The following is a 21,899-nucleotide window of genomic DNA, read 5'->3' on the forward strand; positions in this document are numbered from 1 at the left end:
ATAACAAATTTATGTTCAGCTAACATTAAAATACAATTTTAGATTTGAACTGCATTTGTGACACATCTTGTTTCCAATCCAGGGAGATTACTCTATACACAGTGTGCATAATAAAAAACTTCAGAAACTGGATCAGAATTTGCTTAGGATGGGAAAAAATTCATTTCGAATCCATATCCCTCTTCACATCTGATAAATGCAAATATCATGGTTTAAAGTCTACAGAAAAAAAAAAATCGAAAGAAACCAGCAATATGCTAATTTCTGGTTTAATCCTAACTCACCATTTATTAATCAAAATAGAAATAAGGTGGGAAGAAAGAATACGTAAAGCTTGATGCAGATATGTAGATTTTAGGAAATTATAAAGTTCTAATACTTGGATGTTTTTTAAAAAGTAGGTGGGGAGTATAAAGTCTTAAACAGATTATTGATTGGAAAACATATATACATCTCAGAACTTTGGGGAAAGTTGACTGTTATTCAGTTCTGCCAAATTTAGATGCCTGAGGGAAGGCTCTGTTTTTGTGAAAGACTGCCTTCTATTGGAATCTGCAGTATCTCTACCTTTTAACATTTTCTCAATTAAAGTTAACCAATATTGGGTTGTTCAGTCCACCAATCAAGGTACAGGTATCACTGTCAGAAACTTACACTCTTTGTTAGGAATAGTTCAGCACCCGTTAGACCTGACCACTGGATTTTTCCTCTTTAAGGCATTGACTGATGCTACTTGGATGCATTTGACCATCTCCTAGGAGACTTGCATGTTGAGTTTCGATAAGCAAACAAACAGTTCTCTCTTGTTTGGAGCAATGCTGAAATTCCGAGAGGCTGCTAAGTGTGTGAGTGGATCAATAGCTGCTTCCACATGTCCAAAGCCCTTGATCGCAAGAAGATACATGCTTCAACAGAAACTTGGCAGTGGAACTTTTGGAACCGTCTATCTAGTGTCAGACAAGAATGCCAAACAAGGAGAGGAATTGTAAGTAAAAAATACTTCATGCAAACCTTGAGTTGGCTGCTGTGTGTGTGCAGCTCTTAGCTGATTAAAAGCATGGAGTAATGTTTACTTTGCTTTTTGCATTAAAGTAAGAATTTAGTAAGAGAGAGAAAATCTCCTTGAATGATGTCTTCAGATGAGATTTTTAAAGGCATTTCAGCACGTGAGTGAAGTACCCAAGTGACCTAGAGTAGGGAAATGGGGTAGATTATGTGAAAGTAAGATTTTTATGTGTACCAAAGTCTCAATTACAGCCTTGCTTCCACTTAACTTGATTGGGACTTGAATGAGAAAATAAGAATTGTTTATAGTGACTGCATTTTTAGAAATGTTAGGAAATGCAAATCGATGGTAATTCACATTTGAGGTGAATAGAGTGTACTGAAGGAAATACGGTATTGACTTTGCTTGGCTTTTTCCCATGGAGGAGGTTTTCAAAGTCTGTAGTCATACAGCCCTCAAATTAGACATTTAAACCGAACAGGGGCTCCCATCTAAAATTATCTTATATTGATGACCCTCTTGTTACTTCCTTTCCTTTGATTATTTTTTCTTTTTTTTTTTTCACACACACTCACTGTATTTTATTTTTACAAGAGATAAATAGACTGACACCGAGCATTGTAAATGGATGACCACAACAAAAGCAACAATGATTGCACTTACCAAACACGAAACACACTCATACTATGTTATAATATTGACATTCAGTCCAGTAATCCGCCACTGTAACAGCTCCTTTACTTTGCAGTGAAAATTGATTTGTATATTCTTTGCCTCTGAGTCCTTGTGGGATTTTTTTTTTTAATTCAAACAGAAAGTCACAAAAATTATAATCATCCTCATCAGTTCACTCAGTCCCATGTAATTAATTTTTTTTTCATCTTGATCTTTTGTTAGCACTTTTATGAGTTCATCAGTTTTTCATTAGAGTTCTGAAAATGCTTATTCATTCAGTTCAACAGTACAGTCAGTTACCAGAAACCTGTACTTGTCAGTCTTTTCCATGAATTCCTTGAAGAGGAAACCCTTTTATATGAACATATTTGCAAAAGCATCAGAGTACACCCAGAACTGTCTGTAAGTGACAAAAGACTTAGAAATGACCACGGTTAAAGATTTGATGAAAGTTCATAATAATGCAATTGACAAAGAAATTTAGTTAGTTCTGAGATGTACATTTTAAAGTAATAACTAGAATTATGACTTATAACATTATACCAGAACATATAAGATTTTTAGAAATTTCATGTAATGTCTGAAACATTTATATTAACATATTTCCATACAAATAACCCAATGAAACTTTAGTATTAGTTGTTTTGTTTGTTTGTTTTTCCATACTGCAGGTTCTTATTAGTCATCAGTTTTATACACATCAGTGTATACATGTCAATCCCAATCGCCCAATTCAGCACACCACCATCCCCACCCCACCGCAGTTTTCCCCCCTTGGTGTCCATATGTCTGTTCTCTACGTCTGTGTCTCAACTTCTGCCCTGCAAACCGGCTCATCTGTACCATTTTTCTAGGTTCCACACACATGCATTAATATACGATATTTGTTTTTCCCTTTCTGACTTACTTCACTCTGTATGACAGTCTCTAGATCCATCCACGTCTCAACAAATGACTCAATTTCGTTCCTTTTTATGGCTGAGTAATATTCCATTGTATATACGTACCACAACTTCTTTATCCATTCGTCTGTTGATGGGCATTTAGGTTGCTTCCATGACCTGGCTATTGTAAATAGTGCTGCAATGAACACTGGGGTGCATGTGTCTTTTTGAATTATGGTTTTCTCTGGGTATACACCCAGTAGTGGGATTGCTGGACCATTTGGTAAATCTATTTTTAGTTTTTTAAGGAACCTCCATACTGTTCTGCATAGTGGCTGTATCAATTCACATTCCCACCAACAGTGCAAGAGGGTTCCCTTTTCTCCACACCCTCTCCAGCATTTGTTGTTTGTAGATTTTCTGATGATGTGCATTCTAACTGGTGTGAGGTGATACCTCATTGTAGTTTTGATTTGCATTTCTCTAATAGTTAGTGATGTTGAGCATCTTTTCGTGTGCTTCTTGGCCATCTGTATGTCTTCTTTGGAGAAATGTCTATTTAGATCTTCTGCCCATTTTTGGATTGGGTTGTTTCTTTCTTTAATATTGAGCTAAATGAGCTGTTTATATATTTTGGAGATTAATCCTTTGTCCGTTGATTTGTTTGCAAATATTTTCTCCCATTCTGAGAGTTGTCTTTTCGTCTTGTTTATGGTTTCCTTTGCTGTGCAAAAGCTTTGAAGTTTCATTAGGTCCCATTTATTTATTTTTGTTTTTATTTCCATTACTCTAGGAGGTGGATCAAAAAAGATCTTGCTGTGATTTATGTCAAAGAGTGTTCTTCCTATGTTTTCCTCTAAGAGCTTTATAGTGTCTGGTCTTACATTTAGGTCTTTAATCCATTTTGAGTTTATTTTTGTGTATGGTGTTAGGGAGTATTCTAATTTCATTCTTTTACATGTAGCTGTCCAATTTTCCCAGCACCACTTACTGAAGAGGCTGTCTTTTCTCCACTGTATATTCTTGCCTCCTTTATCAAAGATAAGGTGACCATATGTGTGTGGGTTTATCTCTGGGCTTTATATCCTGTTCCATTGATCTATATGTCTGTTTTTGTGCCAGTACCATACTGTCTTGATTACTATAGCTTTGTAGTATAGTCTGAAGTCAGGGAGCCTGATTCCTCCAGCTCCATTTTTCTTTCTCAAGATTGCTTTGGCTATTCAGGGTCTTTTGTGTTTCCATACAAATTGTGACATTTTTTGTTCTAGTTCTGTGAAAAATGCCAGTGGTAGTTTGATAGGGATTGCACTGAATCTGTGGATTGCTTTGGGTAGTAGAGTCATTTTCACAATGTTGATTCTTCCAATCCAAGAACATGGTATATCTCTCCATCTATTTGTATCATCTTTAATTTCTTTCATCAGCATCTTATAATTTTCTGCATACATGTCTTTTGTCTCCTTAGGTAGGTTTATTCCTAGATATTTTATTCTTTTTGTTGCAATGGTAAATGGGAGTGTTTTCTTAATTTTGCTTTCTGATTTTTCACCATTAGTGTATAGGAATGCAAGAGATTTCTGTGTATTAATTTTGTATCCTGCTACTTTACCAAATTCATTGATTAGCTCTAGTAGTTTTCTGGTGGCATCTTTAGGATTCTCTATGTATAGTATCATGTCATCTGCAAACAGTGACAGTTTTCCTTCTTCTTTTCCAATTTGTATTCCTTTTATTTCTTTTTCTTCTCTGATTGCTGTGGCTAGGACTTCCAAAACTATGTTGAATAATAATGGTGAGAGTGGACATCCTTGTCTCGTTCCTGATCTTAGAGGAAATGCTTTCAGTTTTCCACCATTGAGAATGATGTTTGCTGTGGGTTTGTCGTATATGGCCTTTATTATGTTGAGGTAGGTTCCCTCTATGCCCACTTTCTAGAGAGTTTTTATCATAAATTGGTGTTGAATTTTGTCAAAAGCTTTTTCTGCATCTATTGAGATGATCATACGGTTTTTATTCTTCAGTTTGTTAATATGGTGTATCACATTGATTGATTTGCGTATATTGAAGAATCCTTGCATCCCTGGGATAAATCCCACTTGATCGTGGTGTATGATCCTTTTAATGTGTTTTTGGATTCTGTTTCCTAGTATTTTGTTGAGGATTTTTGCATCTATATTCATCAGTGATATTGGTCTGTAATTTTCTTTTTTTGTAGTATCTTTGTCTGGTTTTGGTATCAGGGTGATGGTGGCTTCATAGAATGAGTTTGGGAGTGTTCCTTCCTCTGCAATTTTTTGGAAGAGTTTGAGAAGGATGGGTGTTAGCTCTTCTCTAAATGTTTGATAGAATTCACCTGTGAAGCCATCTGGTCCTGGACTTTTGTTTGTTGGAAGATTTTTAATCACAGTTTCAATTTCATTACTTGTGATTGGTCTGTTGATATTTTCTGTTTCTTCCTGGCTCAGTCTTGGAAGGTTGTACCTTTCTAAGAATTTGTCGATTTCTTCCAGGTTGTCCATTTTATTGGCATAGAGTTGCTTGTAGTAGTCTCTTATGATGCTTTGTATTTCTGCGGTGTCTGTTGTAACTTCTCCGTTTTCATTTCTAATTTTATTGATTTGAGTCCTCTACCTCTTCTTCTTGATGAGTCTGGCTAATGGCTTATCAATTTTGTTTATCTTCTCAAAGAACCAGCTTTTAGTTTTATTGATCTTTGCTATTGTTTTCTTTGTTTCTATTTCATTTATTTCTGCTCTGATCTTTATGATTTCTTTCCTTCTGCTAACTTTGGGTTTTGTTTGTTCTTCTTTCTGTAGTTCCTTTAGGTGTAAGGTTAGATTTTTTACTTGAGATTTTTCTTGTTTCTTGAGGTAGGCTTGTATAGCTATAAACTTCCCTCTTAGAACTGCTTTTGCTGCATCCCATAGGTTTTGGATCGTGGTGTTTTCATTGTCATTTGTCTCTAGGTATTTTTTGATTTCCTCTTTGATTTCTTCAGTGATCTCTTGGTTATTTAGTAACATATTGTTTAGCCTCCATGTGTTTGTGTTTTTTACGTTTTTTTCCCTGTAATTCATTTCTAATCTCATAGCATTGTGGTCAGAAAAGATGCTTGATATGATTTCAATTTTCTTAAATTTCCTGAGGCTTGATTTGTGTCCCAAGATGTGATCTATCCTGGAGAATGTTCCGTGTGCACTTGAAAAGACAGTGTAATCTGCTGTTTTTGGATGGAACGTCCTATAAATATCAATTAAATCTCTCTGGTCTGTTGTGTCATTTAAAGCTACTGTTTCCTTATTTATTTTCATTTTGGATGATCTGTCCATTGGTGTAAGTGAGGTGTTAAAGTCCCCCACTATTATTGTGTTACTGTCGATTTCCTCTTTTATAGCTGTTAGCAGTTGTCTTATGTATTGAGGTGCTCCTATGTTGGGTACATATATATTTATAATTGTTGTATCTTCTTCTTGGATTGATCCCTTGATCATTATGTAGTGTCCTTCTTTGTCTCTTGTAACATTCTTTATTTTAAAGTCTATTTTATCTGATATGAGTATTGCTGCTCCAGCTTTCTTTTGACTTCCATTTGCATGGAATATCTTTTTCCATCCCCTCACTTTCAGTGTATATGTGTCCCTAGGTCTGAAGTGGGTCTCTTGTAGACAGCATATATATGGGTCTTGCTTTTGTATCCATTCAATGAGCCTGTGTCTTTTGGTTGGAGCATTTAATCCATTCACGTTGAAGGTAATTATCGATATGTATGTTCCTATGACCATTTTCTTAATTTTTTGGGTTTGTTTTTGTAGGTGCTTTTCTTGTCTTGTGTTTCCCAGTTAGAGAAGCTCCTTTAGCATTTGTTGTAGAGCTGGTTTGGTGATGCTGAATTCTCTTAGCTTTTGCTTGTCTGTAAAGCTTTTGATTTCTCCATCAAATCTAAATGAGATCCTTGCTGGGTAGAGTAATCTTGGTTGTAGGTTCTTCCCTTTCATCACTTTAAGTATATCATGCCACTCCCTTCTGGCTTGTAGAGTTTCTGCTGAGAAATCAGCTGTTAACCTTATGGGAGTTCCCTTGTATGTTATTTGTCATTTTTCCCTTGCTGCTTTCAATAATTTTTCTTTGTCTTTAATTTTTGCCAATTTGATTAGTGTGTGTTTCAGTGTGTTTCTCCTTGGATTTATCCTGTATGGGACTCGCTGCGCTTCCTGGACTTGGATGGCTATTTCCTTTCCCATGTTAGGGAAGTTTTCGACTATAATCTCTTCAAATATTTTCTCTGGTCCTTTCTCTCTCTCTTCTTCTGGGACCCCTATAATGCAAATGTTGTTGCGTTTAATGTTGTCCCAGAGGTCTCTTAGGCTGTCTTAATTTCTTTTCATTCTTTTTTCTTTAGTCTGTTCCACAGCAGTGAATTCCACCATTCTGTTTTCCAGGTCACTTATCTGTTCTTCTGCCTCAGTTATTCTGCTATTGATTCATTCTAGTGTAGTTTTCATTTCAGTTATTGTATTGTTCATCTCTGTTTGTTTATTCTTTAATTCTTCTAGGTCTTTGTTAAACATTTCGTGCATCTTCTCGATCTTTGCCTCCATTCTTATTCCGAGGTCCTGGATCATCTTCACTATCATTATTCTGAATTCTTTTTCTGGAAGGTTGCCTATCTCCACTTCATTTAGTTGTTTTTCTGGGATTTTATCTTGTTCCTTCATCTGGTATATAGCCCTCTGCCTTTTCATCTTGTCTATCTTTCTGTGAATGTGGTTTTTGTTCCACAGGCTGCAAGATTATAGTTTTTCTTGCTTCTGCTGTCTGCCCTCTGGTGGTTGAGGCTATCTGAGAGGCTTGATGGGAGGCTCTGGTGGTGGGTAGAGCTGGCTGTTGCTGTGGTGGTCAGAGCTCAGTAAAACTTTAATCCACTTGTCTGCTGATGGGTGGGGCTGGGTTCCCTCCCTGTTGGTTGTTTTGCCTGAGGCAACCCAACACTGGAGCCTACCTGGGCTCTTTGGTGGGGCTAATGACAGACTCTGGGAGGGCTCACGCCAAAGAGCACTTCCCAGAACTTCTGCTGCCAGTGTCCTTGTCCCCACAGTGAAACAGAGCCACCCCTCGCCTCTGCAGGAGACCCTCCAACACTAGCAGGTAGGTCTGGTTCAGTCTCCCCCGGGGTCACTGCTCCTTCCCCTGGGTCCCGATGCGCACACTATTTTGTGTGCGCCCTCCAAGAGTGGGGTCTCTGTTTCCCCCAGTCCTGTCGAAGTCCTGCAATCAATTCTACTAGGCTTCAAAGTCTGATTCTCTATGAATTCCTCCTCCTGTTGCCGGAACCCCAGGTTGGGAAGCCTGATGTGGGGCTTAGAACCTTCACTCCAGTGGGTGGACTTCTGTGGTATAAGTGTTTGCCAGTCTGTGAGTCACCCACCCACCAGTTATGGGATTTGATTTTACTCTGATTGCGCGCCTCCTACCGTCTCATTGTGGCTTCTCCTTTGTCTTTGGATGTGGGGTATCTTTTTTTGGTGAGTTCCAGTGTCTTCCTGTCGATGATTGTCCAGCAGCTAGTTCTGATTCTGGTGTTCTCGCAAGAGGGAGTGAGAGCACGTCCTTCTACTCCGCCATCTTGGTTCCTCTCCCTTTCCTTTGATTTTAATCAAACCCTATAAACTTTCATGGCAGAGAAAAACTCTAATGTTGTTGGACAGTACATCTCTTACAAATAAGGATGAATCTTCATTTTTAGCTTAAAGTTGTTTGAATTTGCTGCAGTGAAAAGTTAGTTGGAACTGAAGTTAGGATAAGAAACTTATACATCAAACACAGGAGGAAGAGAAAGGAGAAGGAAGAGTGATCCAAGAAATCAGCCCTTGAGAAGAACAGATTTCCATCCCATAATCTACTCTTTTATTCAGAGGTTTTGAGGCTACTCTAAATGCTTCCAGCTTTTGCCCATAGGACTGTGGATTTAAAATCAGTGTGATAAACTTTTCTACTTCTTAATATGTCATAGGAACTATAAAAGCAAATGTTACTGATGCTACTATTTTATTTAAAAATCAGCCTTTTAAATGGTCTCTGTGTCCAGAATTTTAAAAAGTAGTTATCTAGACTTCATAATTTTTGATAAATTCCTATGTGAAGAATGGGAATAATGCTGGCACTTTTCTGGTGTCATTAGAACATGCTTTATGACTTCTACCAAAAAATAATTTTTTACCTGAAATCCTAGAGGTACTCTTCCAGCTGTTTAGAACAGGATGATAAATATATGAAAATTACTAGAGACCCTTTATGGAAACATTAAGAGTAAGGCCTAAATCTGACCCAAGAGTTATAAAAATCATAATGTAAAGAATGTATCCAATTTTGGTTTCTTCAACTAATGAGGAATGTGAAGAATTTAAGAGAATAGGAAAAAAAAAGTTGATTAAAGGGATGTAACATAAGATGTATGAAGACCAAACTTGAAAGTTTCAGACTTGAGGCGATGAGTGGGTGTGTATGTGTGTAGGGAGGAGGGGAAGAGAATGAGAGAGATGAGGGGGCTGGGGCCAGTTGAATGGGAAGTGATTTGTTAGTGACCTTCACTGTACCTGAACTCATCTTAGGACGTATGAGTTGAGCTGAAGATGGCAGAAGAAGCCTAGGTGTGTAGAGTAAATTCAATAGTGAGGATAATTGACAAATCATTTGATACCAAAGGTCTAGTCTAGAATCTCTTGGACAGGAATCATTCATCATCAGAAACTCTACAACATATTACGTACTGCGTACTGGTCACTGGTCACATTCAGATGTCTTTTGTTTGGCTTGCAGAGTTGTTTCTTTTTAAATCTAAATTAGTTGCCAGTATTTAAAAATGGGTTGCTTTCATAAAATTGAGCTTTTCATCTTCTCTTGAAAAAAATCAAGATATTTGCTAACACTGCCGCCTGTGTAGCCAGTGTGGGCTGGAGCTGCAGGCAGCAGCCCTCTTTAAGCAGACCCTGGACTCCTCTCCGATTCACCACGTTCCCGCCACTCCTCACCGTTTCTTACACCTTTCCACTACCTGCCTACTTTTGTAGACGTTTGACTTTTAGAACTGCTGAAATCATGAAGAATCATGGATATGGCTGCTCACAAAATCTTAGAATGCTCAAAGGAAGGCAGTACAGTGTCACGGGTTAAGACCACAGGCTTTGAAGGTGAACAGGTCAGGAAGTAAAGCCAGTCTTGTTCTTAACTGAGATTAAGGTTATGCAGGTTCCTAATCTGAGCTTCAGTTTTCTTAGACACCACCCAATAACTGCAACTGGAACTCTCTACTAAATGGAAGCTTTTCTTTTTACATTCCACTTTTAAGAGAGGAAAGTCTCCCAAGCAAAGCAATGTGATGTCAGGTATGTGATTTTAAAACCTTCTTCTAGTATCTTTCTTGAGATTGTAACCCTTCTGTTGCCATCTCTTCTTTCATATCTCTTCTTTCATATCTCTATGGCTGTCGGAAGAAAACTGGTCCTCAGAATGTTGACCTTTTAGCTGTGTAAGGCAGCAGCTCATCAGCGATTGTTGTGTTTAATGCATATACGGAGGCAGAAAACTAAACTCATATTTTTAGGATCCTTTCCTGAGAGTGTTGACAGGTGAACCTTTGGTTTGTGATCAAAGCACATCAACAAGCACCACCCATTCTTCAAGCAATTTGGTTAGATAAGGTTTTAAATTCTGCTTTACATACTAGGCCATAAACATAGGAAATTGGTTAAGGGCTGGATAGAAGATACCTTCTAAAAAGATTTCTGTAATGTTATGAATGCTGCTCCCTTAACAGATCAGAGTAGATCTGACTCTCTTCACGTTTTGCAGACACACCCCTAACCTTCTGAGATAATAAGGAAAGTGTATGGTACCTTTACATGCCAGACTACCCCGTGGTACCCTTGTTAAAGGAGGGACTTAGGTAGACCGTGAGCCCCAGCTGGTCTGTAGGACACTTGTTACCAGCCCCTGTGAACTCTAGGTCCAGGCGATATGCACTTTAGATTTAATTAATCAAAGAACTTTCAAAGAACTTTCCCGTTAAACAGTTGCAATTTATCACTGTGCCACTTGAGGGCACCACTCTACCATCGACATTTTCATATACTATGATGTGAATTTTAATTACAACGTAAATACCACATTCCTTTACATTTTTATTGACTTTCTGCATTTGCTATGGAATTAAAAAAAAAAAGGCCACAGGCATTACACTTGATTAATGTATGTTTCAAGAGAGGGGGTTTTTTTGGCATAAAAATATCTGTTATTCTTTTTTTAGTTATCACAGTAGAATAAAATTAAGCTTAAAATGATTAGTGAATGAGATAGAGGTTTTTACTTTATTATATTCTGTGTCATGGAATTCATAAAACAGTATTTGGGAATATTTTCTTTCATAATTATGGAAACTCTGGACTAATGGATGTGAAGGTGTGATAATGTTAACGCATATTCCTAAAGATTATTCTAATTCTAGCTCATAATTTTATATTTTTGTTAAGCTGTCAGTTTTTTTTTAACATTTTTATTGGCGTATAATTGCTTTACAATGGTGTGTTAGTTTCTGCTTTATAACAAAGTGTATCAGTTATACATATACATATATCCCCATATCTCTTCCCTCTTGCGTCTCCGTCCCTCCCACCCTCCCTATCCCACCTTTCTAGCTGGTCACAAAGCACCGAGCTGATCTCCCTGTGCTATGCGACTGCTTCCCACTAGCTATCTGTTTTACATTTGGTAGTGTATATGTGTCCATATATACACTATCACTCTCTCACTTTGTCCCAGCTTACCCTTCCCCCTCCCCGTGTCCTCAAGTCCATTCTCTAGTAGGTCTGCGTCTTTATTCTCGTCTTGCCCCTAGGTTCTTCATGACCATTTTTTTTTTTTTTAGATTCCATATATATATAAGCTGTCAATTTTCTATTAAGCAAACCTACAAGATTTTGATAAGCTAGGAAGTTACTTTGGCCCTTAGCATACTGTGTGTAATTTAATAGAAAAGAGATGTTAAGGAAATAGGCTTACCCTGAATTATATGATTATTTGTCCATGATTAAAATACACAATTAGTCATGGCCACAGTTGGTGAATTTCAACATTAATCTTATCAGCATAGGATGCTGGTTTTTAAAAAAGTTTCATCACACTTAAGATACAGTGACTTTATTATGTGAAGTTGATTTTCTGCTCTAGTCTTTTAGTTTGTCAACTCAAGTATTTAATACAATTTATGTAATAAACCTTTGCTTTGGACTGAGTACCAGAGAGGAAACTGAAACAATAGGATACAAGGCTTGGCCCTTAGGAACTTCCAGTCTAGAAGAGAGGCAGAATTAACATACATAAAACAACCAGCAGCCAGTGCAGTGCTTTAGCATCTGTGTGGCAGGTTGCTCTTAGAGATGTTGGTATGGCCACTGCCCAGCTCCCTTTTAGCTACATACGGTCATTATCTTACTGGTATCTGTACATTATGTAAGAGCTTTCATTCTTTTCCCCCCTTGGTTCTGTCCATGTAATATCTAAATATTTCCCCCCTTAACTGTGCACCTACACTTTGGTCTTTGCCTACATATGGTCGACATGGTTAACATGAAAATGCTTTCTCTCTCCACAGGACATTTCTTCCCAGTATGAGGATCTTAAATAGGAAAGGCCACCAATTCCTTAGAGAAGTGTCCTCAAGCCCACACACTGAGGCCTAGGACCCTGCCTCCCAGGAGAGCTCTTGGGCCTGTATTAGAGTGGATTTTTAAAAGTCCTAACAAGCAGATTTCCCAGCCAGCCATGGAGACAATATGGAGGAGAGGGGTTTGGGGGCTGCTGATAGAATTAGTCACACTGACAGCAAGAGAGGAGTGGCCTTACACCTTAAGAGTGAAGGAGGTGAAAAGTTATAAAGAGGTAATAAAAAACCCCACAACAGTCTGGGTCCTTTATTGTAAAGCTAAATGGCTCTCCTTAGCCCAGTTCCTTCTGAGGACATCTCAGGCCCACAGCCCATTTCCAAAGTGTTGTGTTGAGCAGTAGCCACCAACAGGGGTGGGCCGGTGGGAGTCAGGGCTTTTGAAAGACACAGCCACGGTTAAGCCACCACATGAGGATCCATTCCTCAGCTTTTCATCTTAATATACTTTGAGATGGTCGGTCTTGGTGAGGGGCTTATGTTAACCAAATTCAGTTAAGATGAATCTATAAATCATGATGCCGCTTCTTAATTCTGGGCCTAGAATGAATAAGTATCTCCTTTCATGTACCTTTCCACCGTTTTCTGATGTGAGTCTGGAGAAGCTGAATATCTAATCAGAAGTGAAAATATACCTAAAACAAAATAGGTGGAACAATTTAGACAGTTATTTGATTAGCCAGATAAAGGGTCTCTTCTTCATAATAGAGAACATCGTTCCAAGTGACTGTTTTCCTGGGGACCCTCAGTGCCAGTGTGTGTCTGCTGAACAGTTCCAGAGGCACGTACATACAGGTAACCCTAGGCTACCTCCTTTTCCAATATTGAAGGTAATGTGCACATGTTTTACAAAAAGTGCAGGTGTGCGTAAAGCAGGAAAATGATCTGTAATCCTGCCATCCAACTTCTGGTCTTTTCTGTAAGCACTGACAGACAGACATTTAATCTTCAAGGAAACATATGGCATTGGTCATGGTGGTTGCCTCAGAGATTGAGGACGAGGAGTGAAGGAGACTTGCTTTTCATTGAACCATTTTGTACATTTGGAATTTTATACCATGTGCAAGCTTGAAAAAAATCTACATAATAAATAAAAGTAAAAGAAACTTTACATATTCATTCAACAAATCTGGTCCCCATTTTCTGATCACTTGCTCTCTAAGGAGCTTGAGTTGGGTGGTTCTCAATTGCGGCTGAACAGTAAAATAACAATATTAAAAATACACCATTGAGTCACACCCCAATACATTCTGTTTTAACTGGGCCACACGCCAGGCATCTGGATTTTTGAGAGCTTCCAGGTGATTTGAATGTATAGCTAGGCTTGAGAGTATCTGGTCTAGTGGGAGAGAAAAACACTAATTGTATGATCATAAAAGTAAGTAATTACAAACTGCCATTAAGTATTGTGAAAGAAAAGTCTTGGTTGCTGTAGGTACAACAGACCTGTCTAAGTTGGCAGGATGAGCTTTGGTGAGGCAAGGCTTCCCTGAGAACATGCCGTTTCAGCTGAGACCTCAAGAATGATTAAGAACTAGCCAGTGGTTTTCACATGTTATTGGGCATCAGAACTGGAAGGCAGGTTAAAACACAGATTGCTGGGCTCTACTCCCAAACTTCCTGGTTTAGCAAGTCTCGGTGGGGCCTGAGAATTTGCGTTTCTAACAGCTGTTGCTGGCCTGAGGACTGCAGTTTGAGGACCACTGAACTAGGCAAAAGGATGGGAGAACATTTCCATTCAGTGTATATATAATTTTGCATCTTTTTTTGGAAACATTAAAATATAAGTATTTTCCCATCTTATCGAATATTCTGAAAAGCATCATATAAAATGCCTGCATAATAGTCCACCATATGGCTTTAATATCGTTTAGCTCCTTCTTGCTGGATATGTAGATTCTGGTACTCTCTTTGAAGTAGAAGTAAAAAACTATTGTGCCTTTTTGCATCCTCAGAGATTTGATGTAATGATTGTTTCATCATATCCTTTCTGTCAATGGTATAAGTCTGGGAAACTAATGAATAACTGAGCTTCAATCACTGAGAAGTGATGGGCATTCTGTGCATTCAGTTGAAGAATATTTGAGCCAGTTATGGATTATGGCCACATTTGCTCAGATGCTCAGTTGTAATTAGAGAAAAAGTACTTCATCCATTTTCAAGTTTATTTCTGACACATTGAGAAATGGAGAAATCAGTTTTCATATTATAAGGAATGAACTAAAAAGCCTCCCTTTCTGTGTATAGGTTTTCACTGTTTACACAAAAGGACATTATTTCCTCTTAGAGAATTAATAAATTGATTATAGTAGCCTGCCAGTGTCAAAAATAATTAAAAATGAGTAATAGTTCTTAACTAGAATGCATAGATTTTATAATATTTGAAACAGCTTTCAGTGACTCAGAATGTGACAGTAATTTCTGCTATTTAATAGCAGATAGCCTTCAGCAAAGCTACTGTTTATATTTTGCACCTGCTAACACCTATGCACCTACTAACACCTATTTATGGATTTTCTGTCTGATTTACTTAATTATTTTAACATATCCTTACTTTCAGTTTTGAGTCATTCTAAATAAAACAGTAGATTTAATGAGTCCAGCTTTGAGCCTGTTCTCTGCACTCTTATTAAAGCTGTTATTTCTATAGTATGACCAGGAGTTCTCCCCAGTGGGTATCTGTGATGGTAGAATTGGGTTATTGAGTGGGCTGAGTTAATTTAATAGGATTCAGTGGTTTATGCAGTGGAGAGTTATGAAAGCAATTTGGAGAAAACTAATGATTTCTTTCTATTTTTCCCTACCAGAAAATACAGTTTTCTTCGTTTTTTTATTGTAGTGATCATGTCCTTTTCCCCTTAAAATCTTCAGTCTTTTAATAGAGCTTATGAGTGCATCTTAAAATCTCTTTTAAAATAGTTCATGTTCTGGAGGATATTGTGTGTAGGTTCCACCTAGGTAAATCCGGACAGGGTAAGTTTGAACTTAGACTTCACTTTGGGCTTTGCCAGTTCTTGGTCTATAGTAACTCAAGCCTCTGAGCTTCTGGCAATTTTGCAACATGTAAGGGTTGGGAGCTGGAAGGGAAAAGGAGAGAAGAGAAGGCGGGGTGCACACTGACTTACCTCAATCATGGTAATGAGGTTGACATTCTGGGGTAAATGATTTACATCCTCCTGAGGCTGCTTTGCTGCATGTATTGCTGCATGTCCTTTTTCTCTAGCTTTTTATCTAGTTTTTAATATTTACGGATGAGAGATGACTAATAAATAAAATATTTTAGGATGAGTAGGATGCAGGGAAACCCTCCATTTCATTTTGGCTTGGGCAGGGGGCCAAACAAGCCTGCTTGAAGACTGAATCACCAAGAAGCATTTAGAAGGAAGACACCAGCACACAAAAAGCCTTTTTTAAAATGCTTTTTTCTTACATTACTATTGTTTGAAAGAAAACAAAAGTGATTTATTTAAAATACGACTGTTGACAGGAAAAGAGTGTAGATAAATTACTATACTGTATTTATTAGATTTTCAGACTGGTTGTTTAAATTCTTTCCTTATCCTACTCTATTCTTCCAATGTATTGTTTTGGTGGATTTGTGAGTAGGGAAGCTAATGGTTTTGCTAACACTGAATAATACCCCCAGGAAATAAGGAATGTTATTCTTCATAAGTGTATGAGATGGGGGGAGGAATATCTAAGCTATTTTAGTAAATAATAATTTTTAAATGTAATTGGATATGCTGGTCCCTTTACATTGTCATTGTTGACTACCCCAAGTTTTAAAAACAGGAGATTTGTGTAAGCCTATTACTTTAAATGTGATTTTTGTCTCATTTATTCAATAAATAAAACAAAATACTTTAAGGATGAATGTACAAAATGCAAGAACAAAACCTTATGGGCATAGGACAGTTCAAGTTTTTATCCCCTAACAAATAAAGGACGTTTTTTTCCGGCAAGACGTGTTATAGCAAAGACTGAGGTGATTTTTGATAGATGCCAGAGGAACCTCGATGACCAAATCCAATATTTTTTGGGCTAACTTTAGTTTCCTGATGCCAAAGCAAGCATGACACCGTTGAGTATAATTTGTAACTAGCCCTTCTTGTTCTTGGTTCTATTCAAGCGGCCTTCTTGTCAGATCCTTTCCTCCAACAGCTTTTGGCGGGACAAGCCAACCAGTGCTGGGCCTGCCACACAGCGGGCAGTTCCCTGTACTGTCACTTGTTCCTGCAGGACCATCTGAGGGGCATCTTCTTTTCCCAGTCCTTTCCCTTCTGAACTGGTCCACTTCCTTTTTGGACACGTGCATTGACCTGGGAGGAGGTATGGGCAGTTTTGGCTAGCACCCACCTTTCTAATATTTTGAGCTGAAAATTTGAGTTGTGATACCATCTACCTTTAAATAACTTGGAAAATGAGATTCATCTATAACTTAATCATCAAAGAAATGAGAAGGCAGAAAACCCTCAGGTTAAAATTCTGGCTTACTTTATTACTCTTGAGCAGATTTTCCTGGGGAAAAAGTTTGGTTGCCATGACATCCATATCTAAATAGTAAACTTAGCATGATGTAGGTGACTTAAAAGTCAACAGGGGAGAAAAACAATAACACTTATGTTACTATTAGCTTCTTGGTCAGTTATTCCTAAGCTTCATTTTTAGAACTAGTGATTTGTAAATTTATGTGGGAAGTATCAATAGATATAGTTAATACCAAAGATTTCTAAAAGTAGCTTGTGTACTACACTAATTGTGCATTGTATAAATAATTTCATATAGTATTAAAAATAAGCAGTTAATATTATGTGACCTCATTGCTTTAAAATACTATGAAATTGAATTTCTGTTCCATAGTTTAACAGGGATACAATCCCTTTTTTTTTTTTTTTTTTACAATCACTTTTTATTTCTCAGCTGCTTTCATAGCCCCTGTTACCTGATAATTGTAAGTATGAATGAACAGTTATGAAACCTTTGACATGTTGTAGAACATACTTAATAGGACGGCAGTGCTACTATTTAGTAATCATGTGAAAAATCCACCCCAAATTTTAGTTACTGAAAAAGCAAACCCTGGGCATGAGGAAACTTTTGCAGCTGATGTGCATGCTCATTGTCATGACTGTGGAGATGGTTTCCTGGGCATATCCATAGGTCAAAATTTATCAGATTACATACCTTAAATATGTGCAGTGTATCATTGCCAATTATACCTTAATAAATGTGTTTAGGGAAGGTGAACCTTGGACCGTGATATATGAAACCTCTAAGGTTGTTAAACTGGTTGATTTTGTAGTTGCTAGTGATAATCATTATGAAATTTGGTAGCTTAAGCTTAATGTTGCTTTTTAATCTTTGGGTTCAGACCAATCAATCTTCTTGTTTTTAGATCAGAGAAGAATCATAGGCTTTGTTTTTCATGACCTTTATTGAGCAAGTGAGGAAGGAAGGTTAAATTCATAAATTCTAGGTTTACAAATTTCTAAGAGTAGAAAATTTGGAATATTGCAGCTTTGATTAGAATGTGTTTGGGTGTTAGTTTTCTCAACTTCCCATATGCAGTTGGCACTCAACATTTTAATTAAAGTTTGATTGATGTTTCCACTTCTCTATTAGTCTGAGTTTGGAGAAACCTCTAAAAACCTAATGTAGCTATATCTGCCTTCCCTCAGGAGAGATTTGAGGAAGATCCGCAGCCCTTCATTTCTTCTCTCCCTTGTCTCCCTACATCTTCCATCTCATGGGCCTCACACAAGTATAGATATTGTGGGTCTGGGGGCAAGATCAGCCAATGCAGTTTTTACAATAATTAGATTTGCAGTTTGTTGATCAGCTGCTTTTGTTTCATGTGCTCTTTGAAAGATATTTCAGTACAATGATTATTGAGCTCTAACTTAATAATTTCTGTTATTTTTAGAATTGTTTTAGAAATGAAAATTATAAGAAGGTCCAGTGACAGATGTTATTTGCAAGGCAGTTTAACATTACTTAGGAAGTAAAGCATTTGGATATTTGATAAGGATTGGACTTGACACAAACCTGAAGTAAGCCTTACTATCTTTGAGGTTGAGTTTTGAGCTCAGAAGGGGTAAGGTATATTCAACAGATTTTAAAGACCAAGAACAGTAGATAATTTCCTCCAGGTAAAGTTTATTTTAGCATTATTTTGCTAGCCCTGCACAATCATAAAAACTCCCTGTGTGTATGTTTGTCTTTGTATATATGTACATCAACACAAAAACTATGTATATGTGTATATATACACATAAACTTATATGTGTATATATACACATAAACACACAAGTGTATATATGTGTATGTGTGTGTGTGTTCACACACGTACACAGTTTTTCAGTTCGGCACTAGTTTCAGCAGCAGAGGTTGTACTCAGCTGATAACAAATATCCTGGTCTGATGAATGAAGCGATCCAGGGCTCAGTGTTTCATACATTGGAGAGACAGTGGAGTGCCCTGTGGGGACTTCCACTTTATACTAATTCAAAAGGCATTAATATGGCCCACTCATTGAAAAGCCCCCGCTGGGAGGCCCTGACTACCCTGCCTCTGCTGTGTGGGGTGATTGTGGGATGTCCCCTCGGCAGCTGTCTCTGACTCATCTTATGCCATTAGCTAGACTCTCCCCAGGATTCCTTGGAAACTGTGTGCCTACCTGAATAATTTATTACCTAGAGATCAATTATTCATAACTCATTATTACAGCTGAAATAAAACCTAAAGGTGGAATCATTCTGTACCTCATGAATATCCAACAGATCATCAGGAGATTGCAGTAGTTTTAAGTCCTTATGGTCCCCACTGCCTATTTGTTTCTCTGAAGGGATCCCAGAGAGAACAGCCTTCTGAAATGGAACAAGGGTGGATGAAAGCAGTAGCAGATGACTCCCTGCTGGTTGTGCTGCACTGCTTCATCTCTTCACGCTGTTTGTCTTTTTAATTCTGGCCTTATTTACACCTAGAAATAAAATTTCAGTTTGAGAGAATTTAGGAGACATTTATAGCACTGTTGGTTTATTAAACCACTCCTAGGAGGTAAACAAGGATGCAAAACTTGTCCTTAGAATATCCTTTCTGGGATAAAATGCACTAGGTACCTATAGTACATTTTATTGACATTAGTCATGCTACATTTGCTTGTTGCATCAGAGTTATATCTGAGTTGTGTTTTATTTATTTTTTAGCCCATATCTTTCATATAAAGAAATGCCATATGTTTTTCACGTATGTTATATAAAAAGCATTTTAATAAAAGTGTGGGACTTCCCTGGTGGTGCAGTGGTTAAGAATCTGCCTGCCAGTGCAGGGGACATGGATTCGAGCCCTGGTCTGGGAAGATCCCACATGCCGCGGAGCAACTAAGCCCGTGTGCCACAACTACTGAAGCCCACGCGCCTAGAGCCTGTGCTCCACAACAAGAGAAGCCACCACAATGAGAAGCCCGTGCACCGCAATGAAGAACAGCCCCTGCTCGCTGCAACTAGAGAAAACCCGCGCAGCAACGAAGACCCAACGCAGACAAAAATAAATAAATTAAAAATAAATAAATTAAAAATAAATAAATTTTTTAAAAAAGTGTTGTGAAAGTGTAACCAAAAGAAGCCTAATTATTTTTTCTATTAAGGAAATATAATAGGAAATTGTTTGACTTAAGCCAGACTGATTTAAAAAATAATCACCAAGCTTTTAAAAATGTGTTGAAAATAGTTGGAGAGTTTGAAATTCCAGTTACTTTGGCTGTAAGGCAGAGGTTTGCCTTTGGGGTTTGGCTGCCCCTGGACTCACTGGCATTGAAGAATGGGCAGAAGTCTGTGAGCTTCACACTCTGGGCACCATCTCAGTGTGGTGTCACTTTCTTACTTACCAAAGGTAAGTTAGTACTGATTTTGAGCATAAGAGTTCTAAGACGCTGGGGTTAACCTTTCCCTGGTTAAAAGCCCCAGCCTGTAGATAAAAATCCCAAACTGTTGAGCAAGCATTTTTTAGTAGCATTTCCAGATTTTTTTTGTGTTGATGTTGGTTCTCCAAATGAAATGAAGGCTAAATATTTACGCAAAATTTAATGGCCTGAACCCATACCTTTCACACTGGACCATACATATGGTGTCCCAGATGACCCACCAAGCAGGAGTTTAAATATGCATTTAGTTTTACTAATGTGAAAATATATGGGTAATTTAAAAAAATTTAGGACAAGTGTGAATATGTCATGGAGTAGAATAAAAAATTTGCATAATTTTTGAATTTTTACTATAATTTTAATAGGTTACACATTTATATGGCTCAATAAATATAAAAAGCTGTACTGTTAAAAGTCTCCTCTCATCCTTGTCCCCCTTTTTCTGAGTTCCCATTCTCTTCCCCAAGACGTAACCAGTTTGTTTCCCATGGATCCTTCCAGAGTTGCTTTGTGCATCTATAAGCGACTCTGGAATGTAGATTCTTATTTTTGTCTCCTTCTGATAAAAACTAGCGTATTACACACTTCTGTTTCATGTTTTTTTCATATGCCAAAATATCTGGGAGAGCTTTCCATGTCAGTATGAAGAGAATGTTCCCGTTCTTCGTTTTAACAACTATATAGTACATTCTATTGTATGGCTGCTACTTTCCTGTTGATACATATTTGGATTGTTTTTAATCTTTTGTTATTAAAAATACTGCTGCAGTGAATAACCCTGAACATTTGTCCTTTCACAAACATGTCACTATTTCTTGCATGAATTTTTAAAATAAAGCTTGAGATTTCAGAGACATGTTCTGCTTTTGGCAGTCCTATTCCAGGGTATGAGTTTTTCCTTCTTTGCTACTAGGGGTGTTTTGCTGGAAAAGTTTGAGAAGCACTGCTGGGAACTTGTTATTGAGGCCTCGTGGTGGGATGATTTTTCACTTTTTGAAATAACTTGGCTGTGAAGTGATAGTGATGACAATGTCACTTTGCCATCCTGTGTGTCTTGGAGGTGAAGGGTGTAAATCTGTTGGCAAGTTATTTGTAAGCAAAAATCATGTTGTAAAATTGTCTAGTTTGTGGGTAGGCAGGCAGTCGATACAATGAAACATTTACAGCTGTGATTTTTTGGGACAGCCTCAATGCCCTCTGACCTTAAGCCCTAGAGTACCTGAAAATGTTAATAGATGTTCTGTGTAAAAAGGAGTTCCATGATTAAATGAGTTTGGAAAACATTTGGCTCCACAAAATTAAACCAGTTTGTTTGCTGAGGAACTCTTCAGAGCCTGAAATCTGCTGGCTAAATTGTGACCCTTCAAGAGCTTTTCCCAACTGTGTTCAGCCACTGAACTCCCTTCCCCAGGCCCCTCTGATTAGCACTGGTGTTCTGAGGAGCCCGGCTTGGGAGTTACTACCCATGTTGGACACCGTGCCACCATGTTGAAATTATTGGTCACAAGCATATGTGGTATTTAAATTTACAAGAGATTCAGTAAGAGGAATAGGAATGAAAGTCACTGTTTTAACACTGACCATCATGACCAGCAGGTGGTGCTAAAGTGACATGCAGACCAACTCCCGAGGGGGCAACATCCCTACTGGCAGGATTAACTCAGGTCCATAAAGTCATCTTCATTTGGTTACAGC

General features: G+C 37.8%; 1 protein-coding gene across 1 annotated transcript in view; it reads left to right on the forward strand.

Annotated features, from left to right (window-relative positions):
• The window catches only part of NEK11 (NIMA related kinase 11), a 276,492-nt gene that overhangs the window by 1,957 nt on the left and 252,636 nt on the right, over nt 1–21,899 (forward strand). The window contains 1 exon segment of the mRNA XM_036851711.1: nt 717–985. Coding sequence (XP_036707606.1) covers nt 768–985 — 218 coding nt within the window. The 5' untranslated portion in view covers nt 717–767.

The sequence above is a fragment of the Balaenoptera musculus genome, chromosome 4 (genome assembly GCF_009873245.2).
Source record: "Balaenoptera musculus isolate JJ_BM4_2016_0621 chromosome 4, mBalMus1.pri.v3, whole genome shotgun sequence".
Taxonomy (NCBI): domain Eukaryota; kingdom Metazoa; phylum Chordata; class Mammalia; order Artiodactyla; family Balaenopteridae; genus Balaenoptera; species Balaenoptera musculus.